Consider the following 18002-nt stretch of genomic DNA (forward strand, 5'->3'; position numbering starts at 1 on the left):
GACAAAACTGAGGCAAAACTGAATCTAAGACATATAGACCATTTCAAGGACTGCTCGTCAGTTTAAAAAAGTGATGTCTTTGTCCCTTGAACATTTCCGGCTGGTTGTCAAACTCACTCAAAACAACAGTGGGAGGCGCTTCATTCATAGTGACTTTAACACGATTAATGTTACTAACATTAACACAATTGTAATAGAATGTCATTATTAACATTAAGTTGGCTGGATGCTCCCTGGATCCCTGGTACTAACGGAAATGTAAGTGTTTAGATCTCCAACAGAGCAACCACAAATTGACACATGAACCACAGCAGAAAAGCGAGAGTAAAGTAGCACATACCTCATCTCTGGTAGGTGAATGACATTTTTGCCAAATAATAGTTTAATAGGTAAAGTTTATTTCTTTAGGGGCTCTAAAAGTGACTATAGATCGCCTGATTCGCCCCTATTATAAGAAAGAAGCTGCACAAGTTGTTTGCATTTACAGTCATTAAAGTGTAAATCCAAAGCAATTTACAAACGAGGAACACAAGCAATTTGTCACACAAAAGTCAACAATATCTGCAGTATTGTACTGCCAAGATCTCAGAGTAGCTGGAGTAGTATAAAAGCTAGTGCAGAAGGAAGAGACACACATGGAAAGGTTTTATTTTATAATTAAAAAGAAAGAAAACTCTTACCTTGTCTGCAATTCCCACGCTTACAGCTTCATTGATTAGAACAGGAGCGATTTAATATTCTCGACCTTGCCGCTGAGGAAATAATTGTGAGCATCTAAACTACGATATGCTTTCATCGCCTCTCTCTCATAGACGTGCTCAGTATCAACAACACGTCTGGATAAGTCACTCGAGGTAAACGTTTGATGTTCTTTGAGAAAATCTGAGAGTCTTATTAAACGATCCAGTAATGACACCTCATTGTTTATTTTCAGTTTTTGAACGTAAATTATTTGTTTTAGATAGACTCTAAAAGTACACGCTAGTCATTATATTTTGACTGTTCTGGATTATAAAAATGGTGCTACAGGAAATGCTTCAGGGCAAGACATGTGCAGTAGCGTTCTAATTCCTTTGTAATTTTTTACGCCCTTGAAATGGTCTATAGCCTGTTTGCTTGCCATTTAGCAGATGCTTTTATCTAAAGTGACCTTAAGTGCACTTATTACCCAGACAGGTTTACATGACTGACTCACAAAGGCACAATGATGATGATCAGGCGGAAGATCAGGCGGCACAATGATTACCTTTCAGGTAAATACCAAGTACAACAGGAGCTGCTTTCAGAAAGATGTCTATTTCTTTTGATGGATAGGACTCAATGTTGGACCAGAGTGGTTCAAATCAATGGCATGATGCATTAAAACAGGCCCTCTCCTCTTCTCTGGCCTTTCCTACAGCCAATACTGTATTAACTGAGAGTAACAATTATACGTCACCAAAAGCCTTTGTGTTTCATTTCAATCAATGCTGAGTGGTGCTTTATACACTTGTAGTTGATCTTCTAATACGTTGACTGATCTAACTGATAGACAAGAGCAGTTCCACGCAGCTTTTGATGGTATGCAGAGAGACATTTAATAACGATGAATCACAATGAGATTTTAAGATGCAACAGGTTGTTATGAGTCATGAATCAATCCAGTCAATCTTATCTATTATTCTAAACAGACTGTTCCCACCTTTCTCGTAGGAGATGGAGCTGGAAGCGGTTGGCTAACTTCATCAGGTCGATAAGGAAGCCATCGTTCCCATTCAACTCCAGATCATCCGTGTAAGCCCAGCGCAGCATTGCCATGGCAACCTCTGGTTTGGCTTCTAGGAAAAGACATGCCGATACAAAAGAAAGAATTCAATGAGAGGTTCAGTTGAGGGATTTGGATTTTGAACATCCAAAACAATCTAGATACCCTACCTCTCGAGTATAGGTTGAAGGAAACAGAGAATCCATTGTTACCTGAGAGATCCAGTTCTGAGGTGGAGGCCAGGTTGGCTAAACTCCAGATTTCACAGCGGGCAGCCAGAACGAATTTATGAGCACTGAGCCTCTGTTCGCCGATCTTCACCTTTAGATCACTGAAAGAGAAAACACTGCCATGCTCATATTGGCTTTACACAGCAGGTAAATACATAGATAACTGTAAAATGTGCATTCATCAGCTACAAAATCATCTGATTTATTGAATTTTATGTATTATGTATCATCTTAGTGAGGTAAAATCGGAGACAACATTCTGGGCTAAACTCACAGATGGGTCATTCAGTAACCTCAAGCAAACAGTGCAATAAAATGATATACAACTGTAATTCCACTTCCCAACTTTACTGACCTCTTAGACATAGTAAAACTCTTACAGCTTCCTTTAAAACACTTAACCCTTTAGAAACAAAATGAAACTATATCTCAAAACTATTATGGCTAGTTGGGAAAAGCAGAAACCCACTGGTCAAAGCCACAATCAACTTTACTTATTCCTATAATGAAGGGAACCTCTCAAAAACTGTTCAAAGAAATATATATATTTCACTCCAAAATTAAAAGGATAGGAAATTAGGCTACTTTCTTGCATAAAGAAAAACAAAGCCTACTGAAAAAGCCTACTAAAGAAAACTGCACTAATCAAAGCATTTCACTGGAACTTTAAGATATTTTGCTTTGTGACCTTAAAAAAAAAAAAAATCTAAATATCATTACTGTACTGCAAAAAAAAAATTGTTTACATTATTAAGTCAGAAAACTGGAGAAGACAATAGGTATATTACTGTATTACAATAATAAGAATTCGATTTTTTATTTTTTTTTTCCACATTAAAGTAATGAGAATTTGGGGGAAATATGCTTTATTATAATTCAAATCATATCACAATGCAAAAAAATCTTAAAGTCCCAGTGAAGTGCTTTGATGAATGCAGTTTTCTTTAGTTTGTTAATGTCTTTCCTACTGAAACATGAAGTAGGTGCAGGACATGTCGAACTTTCCTCGCTCCAACGTTCAATTCAGAAATGATCATCCTTATGCCCTATTCCTTTCGAAGACAATTACCCTCCACTGAGAAAGCTTCGGAGGGTAGAGAGGCGAGAGGCGATAACGGTCATTTGGAACTCACTTTAAATGATTCTTATTGGAAATTCTGTTTGGAACAACCCAACAGCATGGATCGTGCTCCCTTTGAAGTGCCCTGCGTAGGCATCAATGCAAGTGAATAGTGGCCAGAACTTTGAATCTCCAAAAATTACATAAAGTCAGTATAATAGTAATCCTTATGACTCCAGTAGTTTAATTCATGTCTTCTGAAGCGATAAGATAGGTGTGGGTGTGAAACAGATCAATAGTCCTTTTTTACTATAAATTCTCCTCCCTGCCCAGCAGGTGGCGATATGGATGAAGAATGCGAGTCGGCCAAAAATAAAAGAACGTGAAAGTGGAGATTTATAGTAAAAATTGAACTTGGATCTGTTTCTCACCCACACCTATCATATCGCTTCTGAAGACATAGATTTAATCGCTGGAGTTGTATGGATTACTATTATGTTTCCTTTATGTGCATTTTTGAGGTTCAAAGTTTTGGACCCTGCTGACTTACATTGTATGGACCTACAGAGCTGAGATATTCTTCTAAACATCTTTGACTTTCTATCTTCTGCTGAACACAAACAAACACATCTGGGATGACATGAGGGTGAGTAAATGATGAGAGAATTTTCATTTTTGGTTGCAGTTTTCCTTTAATGGCCCCAAAAATGGACTTCATACATAAAAAAAAATACAACTTCAAATCTTGCTCTGTTGGTTTTTGGGGGGGGGGGGTGATATGACCTGAAATATGACATTTCTTCTTGAGATTGCCCCAACCACTGCTTCAGCAGTATGTCACAGACAGTTTATGTCCAGTCCTCCCAGAACTCACCTGTACTGCTCTTGCTGGAAGAGGTCAGCCACGATGGCCAGCAGGCGGCTGATGAAGGAATCATTGGCCTGGGAGGCGGAGCCGGGGAGAGAGGCCTGGGCAGCCAGCACAGAGCACCGCCTCTCCGTCTCCACCAGCTTCTGTTGCATCTTCACATACTCCTGCCTGAGCAGAGCCAGGTGCTTCTGCAATTTCTGCACCTCCTCTGTTGACAGTGACCGAAAAGAGAACGAGGAGGAGAGGGATGGGGAAATTATGCAGAGATAGGAGACAGACACGTAGAGATGAAGAGAGGAAATTAAGTAGGAGAAAACGTGTGTAAACAGATAAGATCAAACAGAGAAAAAGATCAAAAGAGAGGTGGGAGTTGGGCAACAGGTGCACAAGATATGACACAAAAAAAATGGAGCCAAAGGTAAGTGTAGAAATAGGAAATGCCAAGAAAAAGTGCAAGAGCCAAATACATATTTCACATGAACATAAAAAGGCATAAAAAATCTGCTGACACAGAGAGAGGCAAACCAAAGGGCATTTCCTGGGCACACTGCTTATGAGAAAGGAAGTATTATGTAGACATGAGAGCTTCACACATTTCAAGTCATTTTAACAGGGTCTGATTCATGATAACCACAAATCCAATTGTTTTTGTCCTCTCATGAGCAGCCCAATTTCACTCAAACCTCAATGCAACAACTTAACTGCATAATGAATGTGGTCATGTTTCCTTTGTCTTGGATTCGAAAGTAGAGGATTTCACATCTTAACCTACATTCCACAACACGGCCGCTTCCTTCCTCTTCCCACTGAATTTATTCCTGCACACGTCTCCCGAGAACGCTGAGGCGACACTTTTAATTTGCTCCACATTAGCTCAGGAATTAAAAGAGATAGTCTAGGAACTCCTAAACATTTGACATCTTCAGGAAAAACTCTGCTACTGAAGTCGGAAGCTGGAATTTAGATATGACAAAAACAGGCACTAAACTTTTCAACATAGGCCATGTGAATAGAAAAGTCTGCCCTGGAAAGTCATTGCAAAACAATAAGCCTGTGTGTAGTGTAAGCATAAGACTAGCATGTTTTCAGTTTAATATGTCAGCCATTGGCCTGAGGAATCAGCAACTCAAAGCTGTCCAAATAGCTCACATAAAGTATTTAAAGAGCTTATCAGCCAATCAGATGAGAGAAAAAACATGTAAAGCAATAACATGCTTATGTAATCCACAATTATTTATAGGAATGATTCAAACCAACACATCATGAATTTCACAATTAATACAGAGGAAAAATGAAATCAGGAAATTGATTGGACGAGGGAGTGTGGACTAGGATTCAAAAAAACGTCAAGTCTACATCTAGAGATGCAAGGGTGCGTCTGATGCAATTTAAGATTTTACAGAGTCTATTGGACACCCCCTATATTTTATAGGCTTGGTCTTATAGACACACTCACCTGCTGGCGATGCCAATCAGAAGATGGGGACATAACCCATGTTTTTTGGGGATGTGTTAAGATCCAAGAATTTTGGTTGAGGGTTCAGAACTTTGTGTGCGACGTATTGGACACTCAGTTTTCATTTTGCCCCAGACTCTGTATCTTAGGCGATGGGGCGGTCATTAATATTGGGGATAGTCATTTAAAAAGTTGGGTCCTAGTCGGAGTTATGATCGGCAGACAAATTATCCTCAGGGGGTGAAAATCAGCTGGGGCACCCTCGTTTCGGGAGTGGTGTGGGGAGATGGGCGGGGTGGCAGCATTTGAGGAGGTGATTTTTATAAGGCTGGGAAATGGGATTTGTTTGATAGGAAGTGGGGTGGATATTTGGCTTTTTTGGAGGGTTCTCAGGGAGAGGTAGTGGAGAGGGATATCTAGTTTAGATGTGTATGTGCATTCCTGGTGTTTTTTGAAAGTATACTTTTTTTATTATATTTATTTTTTTTATGTTCTAATTGTTGGTGTGTGTTTGTGTTGGGTGGGTGGGTAATGTTCGGGGGGAGGGGTTTAATGTATATAATTGATTCCATATTTTATGTTGTGTTTGTTTGTCCTATGAATGGAATCAATAAAAGTTAATAACAAAGAATCAGAAAATTTTGCAAAATTCATTCCATGCAATCTACAATACAGAAATAGTTATGGATGCAAAGCCTTTTTAAAAAAAAATGTACCATGGTAACTAAAAGGGCTTTAACCCAGGATCCATAATTACAGCTAATTAAATAGATTGTTACTACAATAAAACTGTGGTAAACAGGTATTAGCTACAAATGTTATTATCCGTTCAGACAGAGACGACATTTTAAAAGCTTAAGTTCTTTTTAACTTGACACGGAGTCTAAAAAACGCGGCACTCTTACGCAAGACGCTGGGAAAAAAACCAGCAAGACGCGTGTCAAAAAAAGGGAAAACAGCTGACGGACGCAAAAATGCGTTCGGTGTGAATGGCCCCTTACATAGTTTGTAGCAGCTATGGTAAGCATGGTAATATTATGTGAGGGAAGCTCAAGGCAGATGTCACTGGTGATACTTATGTACTTTCTGATAAAAACAACGGTTACAACCGCCTGTTGCGACGTCACTGTGATGTGAAAATCATTTATGCCAACAATTCACTAGCAAAGACAGGTAATAATAATAATAATAAAAGACTGACAAAATAAAATTTAAAAATGTACTTGATTCGCTTTCACTTATTATATATACATATATCACAGTATACACCAATGTACTTTGGTCATGCACATTAAAGCAACGCAATGGCACTTTGGACCGCTAGTTGAATTTTCCACTAAAAGTGGTTAAGACCCATATGAAAGACTTATCAGGGAAATTATTGTTTTGAGAAATGATTTCAGAAACCCAGTGCTAAACAAGAATGCAGAGCGACAGTGTTACCCAAATAATCTCAAATCAATTCCATTTCAACAATGCAATAAATGCACTTAATGGCAGACATCGACTCACTAAAACCGACCAGCTGAGAACGTTATACGAAAGAGCATTTAATATCTAGTATTTACATCGGAGCTCAAATCACCCGGCGAATTATCACTACCACCGCCCAGCCCACCACCTGACTTGCAACTAGCTAGCTGGAGAAAAACAATCTAAGCATTAATGTGATTCAATTCAGAGCAATGCAATATTTATCCATTGTGATATCAATTAAATGCAGCATTAGGACTATTATCGCACAGAGATACAACTGCTTTAGGCGTTAAACAGAAAGGGCGAGGAAAAACACGAGAGAAACCATTCTCATACCTTCCGCCATGTTGGATCCGTGTCGCGGGAGAAAGGTTTCGATTTGGGAGGAGCATGTGTGCCGAAGCAATCTTGCCTGCCCTCCTCTCCAGCTGACACCCAGATCCACGATTGTGCATATTAAGTGGGTTATGTACAATGAATGTAGCCATAATACATAAGTGCATTATACTGAGTTCTCAGACAAAATATGGAAGTTTAATGGTTGCCAAATGTGCCTCAAAGAGTGCTGGTGCACCAACTGTGTGGTCTTCAATATGCCATTCTGATGCACATTCTATGTACGTTCCACAAGTTTGTTTCAGAAATATTAGGGTTAAAGAGTTGTATCTAAATAAATGCCCTCTTTGGCACACATTCCCAAACTCTTTTAAAACAGGGCTAAGACTGTTGTGTAAAGCCAGTAGACCTAAATAGCAACTACACCCTTTAGCTTGCTGGCCTGTTTTAGGGTAATGCGATATAACTCTGTTGAAATGCACATTTATTAAAAGCAAATGTCCTACACTTAATGATGACCTGTCAAACTTTTCTCTCTTCAGAATTGTAGATACACTTTTCAGTGGTTTAAATTAAAAGTTTGAGCTAACCCGCAATTTGCTAAGCTTTGATACTGTAAACCTGACTTGATAAGCAGCATTTATACAGAAAAAGGGTTGCAAACACATACATTTGTAGTTACTCTGGTATTGATGTTGTTACAAATAGAATGTAAATAGACATTTGTGTGAGTAGCAACACTTTGAACGCTATTTAAAGGGATGGTTCTCCCAAAAAAGAATATTCTCTCATCCTTTACTCACCCTCATGCCATCCCAGAGGTGTACGAATTTCTTTCTTCTGCAGAACACAAATTAAGATTCTTATAATGCAAGTGAATGGTGGCAAGAACTTTGAATCTCCAAAAATCACAAAGTCAGCACAAAGGTAATCCATAAGACCCCAGTGGTTAAATTCATGTCTTCTGAAACCATATGATTGGTGTGGGTGAGAAACAGATCAATAATTAATTTGTGCTTTACTATAAATCTCTACTTTCACGTACACATTCTTCTTTTCTTTTTGGCGATTCACATTCTTCATGCATATCGCCACCTACTGGTCAAACATGGAGATTTATGGTAAAACAAAGACTTAAATATTAATCTGTTTCTCACCCACACCTACCATTTCACTTCAGAAGACATGGATTTAACTACTGGAGTCATGTGGATCACTTTTATGATGCCTTTGTGCTTTTAGGGGATTCAAAGTTCTGGCCGCCATTCACTTGCATTGTATGGACCTACAGAGCTGAGATATTATGTCAAAATCTTACGAAAGTACGTCATACACATCTGTGATGGCATGAGGGTGAGTAAATGATGAGAGAATTTCCATTTTTGGGTGAACTATCCCTTTAAGCGGATTGAATTGAACACAGACAGCATGATCAAACAAGTATTGAAAAAAATTATATTTTAGAAGAACTCACAAGAGGTGACAATTTCCATAACATGAAAAATATACATCGGTATTTTGTCTTTGTACATTAGGCAAAAGAACTGCAGTAGTCTGTCAGAGCCAGAATAAAATTAACCGGAGAATTAAGGATTGTGGGAGGAGAGGGAGAGAGTGAGAGTGAGTGTAGGATACAGGCATGAACACAAACAGACACACACACTTTTCAGCTGAAATCCCATAAACTGTTTGCGAGAAACCTACATTTAAAGCATGGCTAAGAAACCTATCAAAGACCACACACACACACACACACACACACACACACACACGTCAAGCTGTAAAAAAACAGAAATAATCAGGTGTGATGAAAGGGAGAAATCTATGCAAGATCTTTACCAGAAATCTTATTTGAGAATCCAATTTTAACATGTCCACACACGAGTGGGCAAATCAGAGTTATTGCTACACCAAAATAACAATTCATAATGCTGGTACAAGAATTATGGGGAAAAAACACCACACAAGCTTGAGAGGATGTTGAGTAGTTCTCATGTCAACATGTCCCTCCCGTTAGCTCCTGTTTGATGCAGGGCATGTAACAAGCCAAGCTATTTAACTTGGAGGCACTTTTGAAAACAAAAGAGAACCTAAACATGCAAAAAAAAAAATATATAAAAATAAAAATAAAAAAAAAAAACACATCTGATGGGTTTCCTTGCCACGGCCTCCCCGCTCCAAACAGAAACATGGGAAAAGATTAGAACCTGACACTCAGAATGCTGTCATCCTCTATAACAGAGCTCTCTTTCAGCCAAAGCAAGAGCATTCCCCTCCCACCCCATTTAAAATCCAAACCAGAGAAACACCTTCATGACCCCCTAATCAATTAGAAAATGACCGTGCTTTACAGCCATTCATTTTACCTGAAGTGTCCCGAGTGAGAGCTGTCCAGAATGGCAAGCATGCTTGATTCATTTTAATGATAGCTTACCCCTGACTTCCCCATCCTAAAACCTGATCAAGTTTGAGTGAGAAATACCAAAGCAGACTTCACTTGTTCAAACTGACAGGCAAGTATGCAAGACCACTCACACCTGTAACAGATCTGATGCACACTAGTAGATGTGAGGCAGCAGGAGGGGAAGGTGGAAGATGATCTATAGTCTTCAAAAACTTTACAGGATGTCACACTCTAACTACAGAACTGCTAATTTATTTGGTACTAAGTCTCGCTGGATGGATAGGAACAGTAATTATATATTATCCGGTTTTTATGTCTGTGCTATGTACAGTTCTTTACAATTTATTCCTGAAAGTTGTATCAGTTCATAGACTTGGAAAAAAAAGGAGAAAAGCATAATAATTTGTACGTTTTTTTTTCTCTTTTTTTGATGGCACTTGCTTGGCGTGTTCTGTCAGCATCTGTGATGGCCTTATGTTCTATTGCAGCCTATTAATGCCAGCCTGTTACTGCCAACATTCAATGAAAACCAGTCCAGCAATAGGGTGGTAGAGTGCAAGAAAACAGTGCCATGTTGTTTCTCAACTGGAGACCTGTGAAAGACAAGCGAGATAAGAGTAAACATATTTCTTCAAATGTAATGAACACCATATACTTATGAATGTATGGCATGTTTCAGACATGTCAAGTTTTCAACAATTTATTACTCCAAAAGACCACATCACACAGTTGAGGCAGATAGATGTACTAAATATACATCTCAGTAATATCTTTTGAAATGGAAACATTTATTTTTACTGTATCTACAGTTAGATTTTCAAGTGCAACTGTATGCCCATTAATGCATGAATAAGGGCAAACTGTGCTGCAACCATGTCATAAAGGCCCTGAACTAGAGGGAGTATAGGTTACCTCTAGTGGACTGAGAATGCGCAGACAATAGAGAGTCAGTACTGTTAACAAAACACCTTTTACACTGAACCACTATTTTAAACTCAGGCCTCAGGAACCTGTTCTAACAAGCTACCCACAACATTACTTTGACAGAATTCAACTCACTGACAAAAGCCCTATTTGGAAAAGAGTAGTAGTTGTGCATGCCATGGGCAAGTGAAGTAATAATTACCAGAGAGTCTCAGTGATTTTAATTCCATCCAAATACATATCAGTATTTTCCCGACTTTTTATGGATTGCACTTTCACATGTTATGGTAAATATTACAATGTCTATTACAGTGTTTTATACCTTCAATCTACACAATGCCCAGAAACTAAACTGCGCACAAGTACAGACACAGCTTATCCTGTGCGAACTGATGAAAACACATTACAGATGTCTGCAGTAATATCTAATTTACAGGCATATGTAATGAAAACTAATCACTTCCAAATTGTCTGTTTTGTTTATTGGGGTCAGGATGACACTCCACTTATCATCATAGCTCTTAAACTTTGGTACGACAACATTTTCTATATAGACTCTGCACCTGTGAATTTTTCAAACAGAGTAAATTGGAGGGGAGGGGTAGTTAAAATTAAATAAATCACAAGACTATGGCACTAAAAGGATGGGGTAAAGGTCCACTTACCCTGAAAATAGAAGCTACAAGCTGCTGGATGAATATCACTCAAAGGCAGTCTCTTGACTTTTTCTTACACAGCGCGCAACTTTCCTTTTGAATTCACCATGTCTGTCTTCCCTCCACTCTTTCTAAAATATTAAATAAAGAAACAAAATTACAACATAGGCAAAGGAAAGGCCTTATGCTGAAATGTAACTTTTATAACAAATTCAGGAAGCAATCACATTAATAAAGCAGATGTTGTAAATTAAAGCTGAAATGTGAACCATTTTTGGAGTTAAAACATTTTCTCCTATCCTAGCTTAATATGCAGAGACTACTAGTAAGCCATTCATCGGTTAATTTTCACAAAAACTGTGCACACTGTGTCTCTGTGGCGCTGATACAAAAACACTGACTCGACCAATGGCACGAGATGGGGCGGGACTATCTGTTTGCTCGATCAATAGCAAACAGGTGTATTTGGAAGGCTGTTTTGAAAACAAGGTTTATTTTTGCAATTCCGTTCAGTTGCGCTAATGGCACAGAAATGAAACACTTGAAAACTTTATTGATGAACACATCTATAGTCATACAGTGAGACACAGTGAGAGTTATCATCAGACTTACTGCTGCATCAACGTTGGCAGGGGAATCTCCATTGGGGTCAGCTAGCATAGAGATGACACTAATCATGATGGTCTCTACAGTGTGGATGGGGAGCCAGCGCTCCTCTGGTTTCTCATAGCCGTATTTATCTTCCCCTGGTTCGTGTAATATTGAAATACAAACATCACCATTCTTGTCGACTGCAAAGACAATCCCAGACAAGAAATGAGAAAAGAGTGAATATCAGTACTTGGCTATTTACACAGGGGAGCAAATTAACTGGAATGAATCATTTTATATTTAATGTAACGCATTTAAACATAGTAAGTTATGTTAAACAGAGTTATTATTGAGAGTACAGCAACATTATTATTGGAGGAAAGTGTTAATCAAATTAGTCAAATTTAATCAATGAACACACAAGGGGCAGAGGAATATATATATAGTAAAAAATTACAATTTTGTTGTGCAGGCCACATATTTCTGAAATTAGAAAGGCAGGGCAAGAGTCGTTCATTTTAATGAGTAAAGCACCATCTGATTGTTAGGGTTAGGTTTTAGGGGTAGGGTTGGTTTTAGTTTCTCCCACCAATCTGTCAGCACTTTCCTGATGAATATTAGTGAATCATCCAATCAGGTATCACTTTCCTCATAAATATAAATAAATTTTCTTTGCCATCCAACGCTTGCAGGCCAGATAAGCCAAGAAACAATTTACTACAAATCTTACAAAACTTGCTTGGGTTTCACAAATAAATGACTGACATTCAGCATTCAATCATTAAATACAAACATAGGCTGAAAGAATGTATGTATGAGACCCAGTAGGGTGAACCCACACTTACCGTTTGGATGCCATATTTCTGTTATGAACTTCATTTTAGGAGGTCTGAGAGGATAGTCTTTGGGAAACGTAAGATGGGCTTTAAAGACACCACCCTCACTGTAAACAGACAAAACAATATGCCTAAAGTGATATTCAATGTGAAAGTTATTTTGATGGTACCCTCATTGCGTACAATTCACTAAAATATTCTGCAATTACAGCGCCAATTAAGAGTCCCTTTTTTATACACATGGGCTTTAACACTAAAGTTGTAACAACATCAAGTTAAAGGAAGAGTTCATGCAAAAATTCTCATCATTTACTCACCCTCATGCCATCCCAGACGTGTATGACTTTCTTTCTTCTGCAGAACACAAATGAAGATTTTTAGAAGAATATCTCAGCTCTGTAAGTCCATACAATTCAACTGAACGGTTACCAAAATTTTGAAACTCCAAAAAGCTCATAAAAACAGCATAAAAGTAATCCATACCACTCTAGTGGTTAAATCCATGTCTTCAGAAGCGATATAAGTGTGGGAGAGAAACAGATCAATATTTAAGTCCTTTTTAACTATAAATCTCCACTTTCACATTCTTCTTTTGTTTTTGCCAATTCACATTCTTCGTTTCTATCGCCACCAACTGGGCAGGGAGAAGAATTTATAGTAAAAAAAGGGCTTAAATACAATTCTGTTTATCACCCACACCCATCATATCGCTTCTGAAGACATAGATTTAACCACTGGAGCCTTATGGATTACTTTTATGTTGCTTTTATATGCTTTGAGCTTCAAAATGTTGGTACCTGTTCAGTTGAACTGTATGGACTTACAGAGCTGAGATATTCTTCTAAAAATCTTCATTTGTGTTTTGCAGAAGAAAGAAAGTCATACATGTCTGGCATGAGGGTGAGTAAATGATGAAAGAATTTTCATTTTTGGGTGAACTATTCCCTTAACCCATTCTCTGATATCTCTGTAATCAAAGGTTTGAAATTATCAGATGTGGCATTTCATAACACAACAAAAATATACTTACTAGAGTGTATCAGGAGGACCGATTATTAGCACTTCCCATCTATAGAGGTCATTATCATCTATTAAACCGGCTGAGAATCCTTCCACAGGATTTTTGTTCAGTTCTGACAGGAAGAAAATGCCACAAAGATACAGATCAGCTGTTTTATATGACAGGAGGAAAAACAAACCTATCACCTTAATGTGGCACTTCACGCTTACTGGTGTCATTTGTGCTTCCAGGTGGGTGATGATAAAAGGACCTACTCCCTTACCGCTGATCTGAGACTCCCTTGTTGCTGAAAGTTACCCTGCCTATGTCACAACCATAATTATAGGACAACAAAAAAGACAGATTTGCCTGATAAACTGACTTAGCCTGAAGCTAAAGAACATTACTCCATTGGTGGCTGTAGCCTTTGACTCTCTTATTAATTTTGATAAAGACAGCTTTGTGTGTTCTTACAAGAAAGAGCTAAACAAAATCACTGGTTGGTGAACAAGACGACAAGACGTGTCATCTTTCTGAGCACATGAATCACTAAGACAGTCTGGCATCCCAACCAAATTGTCTCTACTGTAACACTGCAGGACAAGACACAAATGAACAAAACAATGAATACAAAAGACAAATTAAATGGACTAACAGTAAATTTGATAGGCTGATCCACTGATCACAACCTATAAGAGTGTCTTGAACTCACGTAGCCATTTGATTCTTCTCAAATGATGTCTCAAACAAACCACAGTGTAACAGCACTGACTCAACAATTACTCTAAGTGGGGGCCTGGGTAGCTCAGCGAGTAAAGACACTGACTACCACCCCTGGAGTCGCGAGTTCGAATCCAGGGTGTGCTGAGTGACTCCAGCCAGGTCTCTTAAGCAACTAAATTGGCCTGGTTGCTAGGGAGGGTAGAGTCACATGGGGTAAACTCCTCGCGGTCGCTATAATGTGGTTCTCGCTCTCAGTGGGGTGCGTGGATGCCGCGGGGAATTGTGTGAAGCCTCCACACACGATATGTCTCCGCGGTGACGCGCTCAAGAAGCCACATAAGATGCATGGATTGACGGTCTTACATGCATCAGAGATTCGTCCTCTGCCACCCGGATTGAGGCGAGTCACTATGCCACCACGAGGACTTAGAGCGCATTGGGAATTGGGCATTCCAAATTGGGGAGGAAAAAACAAAAAACAAAACAAAAATAAACAATTACTCTAAGTATCTAGATCTGCAGTTAAAATTTCACATCCTTCCAAGCTCACATCTTCTGCCCACATTGTCCCTGGCTGGTATTTTTACAATCCAATAAGCGTTTGTTCTCTCACTCCTGCAGAGGGTTTACAGAGTTTAGAATGAGGCCAATGAGTTCACTGTGCTGGTGCTGCTGAAAAGAGACAACCAAAAGAGCACGGATCCCCTGAATTAGTCAGTCAGGGTGAGGGCCACTGCAGAACCTGATGCCATGACAGGCCGAGGTGCTGCTCACCCTGTTGACCCTTGGAAAGTAATAAGTGAGCTGCCTCTGTGTGTGAGAGTGTAAAACGAGTAAAATGGGGGGGGTGTGGGTTACTTCACGTGTTTTCTGCCTCCAAAAAGACAGCTGTCATGAATCATACCTAAAACATGCTCTTATAAATACACCAGGGTTAAACCGAGAATGGATGTAATCAGCTTAGTCTGACCCCCTTACAACTAATTCACTTCGCTGGCTGCACTGCGCAAATGGGGCCCAGTGGAGAAATCCTCCTCTGGTCTGTGCTCACTAAAGCTGACACTCGCGGATCATGTTGCTAAATCTGTATGTATGCTGGACAAAGAAGAGCAGAAAACAGCCTTGTATTAACACTAATAATAGGTGATTCCCTATACCACCTATACAGAGTCCTTAAAAATAAACATTGGCCTAGATTATACATGTAAATCTATTATACAAGAAGAGTTGGGCAGGGTGTTTCTAGTTCTCTCTGTATCGGTGAGCTGGGGCTAAAACAGCAGCCATCTGTCTGTTAGCTTAGCCCGTTAGCCATTCTAGAAAAACAAAGGGATTTGATTACCTGCTGAGGGTAGATAGCACACAATCTTCTGCTTATTAATCTCGCCTTTATGTCTTATGGCAACAACGTCTCGATCGATCACTAAAGGGCGGTAAACATAAACGGGACCAATGACAGAATTTTCTCGCGTTAATGAGACGATATAAAGACGGCTTGCTGCTAGTGTTCAAACTGCATCCGGACACAGATGTCAAAACACGGACTAGCCGACTGCGAGCAGCCCGCTCAGCCGGCCACCGCAGGATCAACCGAGCCCGGTGTGATAGGGACAATACAGCCTGACACAATCTACATTTACATCAGCTAAATTGAATAAATTAAACGTGTGTAATTTTTTGTACTGTTTATACAGTAGTTTGACAGCTCATAATTTAATAACCCATAATAGATCATACCAAAATAACATTTAAGTGACAAAAAGGTATCGTACTTGTCAGCGAGCAGGGGAACGGAGGCTAAAGTAGCCGCTAACACGCTAACGAATTGCTTGACAATACATGCAATGAAAAACCAAGCGCTTTAGCATGTTAGCAGCTGAATTAGCAGCTAACGGCTAAGGGGGTCGTTCAGACAAAACGCGTTCTTGCGCTAAAAAGATTGACACAACTAAAAGAACAGATCACAAGTGTCGCGAGACGCGTCGCTGTTGTCAAAGACGTTCACCTGGTGCATGTTTACTTAGAAAAACATCTGACAAATAGCGTGGAGAGACGTACAAACGCGTTTGGTGTGAACGGCCCCTAACTCCGATGCCACTGCTTCAGCAGGCTACATGTTCACCGGCGCATTTTCAAGCGTTCGTTAGCCATCGAGCTTCTGTGCCAACAGCCTTCAAAACATTACCTGCCAGCTGTCTCCTGAGTAACAGTGCTGACTGAGGCTCCGTCATTTTTTATAAGTTATATTCTAGGTTGACAGTCGACAATTCACTAATGAGAAGAATATGTTTGCGTGTTCTTGCGCGTCTTTCCGTCTCTGCTCTAGTCCTTTTTGATCAACATTTTCTGATCCAGTGCGCACATGCGCTCTGCTGTCTGTGAGTGTGAGGCCGCGAGGAAAGTGCGCTCCTGGGTACTTATGGGCGGAGATACTCGCATGTTACAAACACATAAACTTATTACAAAAACAGCAGAGGATTTGAATGCGTGGTCATAATTAAAACAGATAAGATAAGAGAGAAAGTAGACCTATTTATATTCTCAGTATAGTTCAATATAGGGTAACGAGAAGCTGTGAATGAACCTGAAACATCTGATGTGAAAACAGTTTACTTTTTATCTTTAATTAAGAACAGCGATCAGATTTTTGTGATGCATAACAAAAGAAATCCCCTTTCCTTCGTTTATGTATAGACATTTTTTGTTTGGTCTTCTGAGTTCGATGCAGCGTCAATACAGTCTTATTCCACCACTAGATGATAGTAAAGAGTAATACAAGATATGAGCCCGGTAAACCAAGTTCCCTGTTAAAGGTGCACTCAGTCATTTTCTGCTCATTAAAAAAAAGTTGTACTCCTTAAGAAATTAATTGTAATTTTGAAAAATATGTATATGCGCTCGCAAGACTCCAGTCATATCAGTGACCTTATAAAAGTTGTTTTATTCTACATGGAGAGGGTCTACTCATGGGGGCTGCCATGTTAGGATCACATGACCAACTGAGTACTACTTCATTAATCTCACACTTTCAGTCTTGGCTTAGATTAATCATGGCTGACTGTGAATAGTGAATTTCTCAACCTGGTCTCATAGAATGAACGTTACTCTAAATACATTTTTGCAAATCGACTTGTATGGGCCACTTTCTATGTTTCGCTGCAGTTTCCTGGTGAAATGAACACTAGAGGCACTACAACAACTGTGTGGTTTACATGTCCACACAAATCACGAGTACAATTGCTGATTTTGATTTTATAAAAACGTATTATTCACTCTGTTATTCACCCCCTGCTGTGTTATGATATCTAAACACTTTTACTTTAACGCATGATTTTTAAAACGGAAGATTTTAACACTTATATTACAGACCCACCTACATATACACACTTATTCCAATGTCATTAGCTTGCTTGGTAGCTCACCTAACAGAGTGTTGGACTTTGACCTCAATGGTCATGGTTCAAGCCCAGCCAAAGATGCATGAAAGTGGCATAGAAGTGACACCAAATGACATGGTTGCTTCAGTTAATGTGTTGTTTCTTTATTTTGAATTTGCATTTCAAAACTCTATCGGTTAGGGTTAGGTGTAAGGATGTCTGTTTTGTTAAACTCTCATTTATTTTTTCAGACTTTATTGGTTAGGTTTAGGGTAAAGTTTTAGGTAAGCAAGGTATGTTTTACTTCTTAAAACCTCC

At 39.2% G+C, this 18002-nt stretch overlaps 2 protein-coding genes across 2 annotated transcripts in view; both read right to left on the bottom strand.

The window, feature by feature from the left end:
• LOC127431897 (rabankyrin-5-like) overlaps nucleotides 1-7194 on the bottom strand; it is a 29057-nt gene extending 21863 nt beyond the window's left edge. Inside the window, exons 1-4 of the mRNA XM_051682533.1 lie at nucleotides 7174-7194; nucleotides 3909-4113; nucleotides 1957-2075; nucleotides 1682-1817 (exon numbers count right to left, since the gene is read on the bottom strand). Of these exons, the coding sequence (XP_051538493.1) occupies nucleotides 1682-1817; nucleotides 1957-2075; nucleotides 3909-4113; nucleotides 7174-7183 (470 nt within the window). The 5' untranslated portion in view covers nucleotides 7184-7194. The remainder of the gene's footprint in view (nucleotides 1-1681; nucleotides 1818-1956; nucleotides 2076-3908; nucleotides 4114-7173) is intronic.
• A 1420-nt stretch (nucleotides 7195-8614) lies between these two features.
• LOC127431932 (ubiquitin-conjugating enzyme E2 G1) lies at nucleotides 8615-16686 on the bottom strand. Its single transcript, XM_051682597.1, has 6 exons — nucleotides 16493-16686; nucleotides 13615-13717; nucleotides 12594-12691; nucleotides 11770-11948; nucleotides 11167-11288; nucleotides 8615-10170 (listed from the first exon to the last, which is right to left on the bottom strand). Exons 1-5 carry the CDS (start codon nucleotides 16536-16538, stop codon nucleotides 11202-11204), a joined length of 513 nt encoding a protein of 170 aa, XP_051538557.1. The 5' UTR covers nucleotides 16539-16686; the 3' UTR covers nucleotides 8615-10170; nucleotides 11167-11201.
• Nucleotides 16687-18002: the final 1316 nt, after the last annotated feature.

The sequence above is a fragment of the Myxocyprinus asiaticus genome, chromosome 4 (assembly GCF_019703515.2).
Source record: "Myxocyprinus asiaticus isolate MX2 ecotype Aquarium Trade chromosome 4, UBuf_Myxa_2, whole genome shotgun sequence".
NCBI lineage: Eukaryota > Metazoa > Chordata > Actinopteri > Cypriniformes > Catostomidae > Myxocyprinus > Myxocyprinus asiaticus.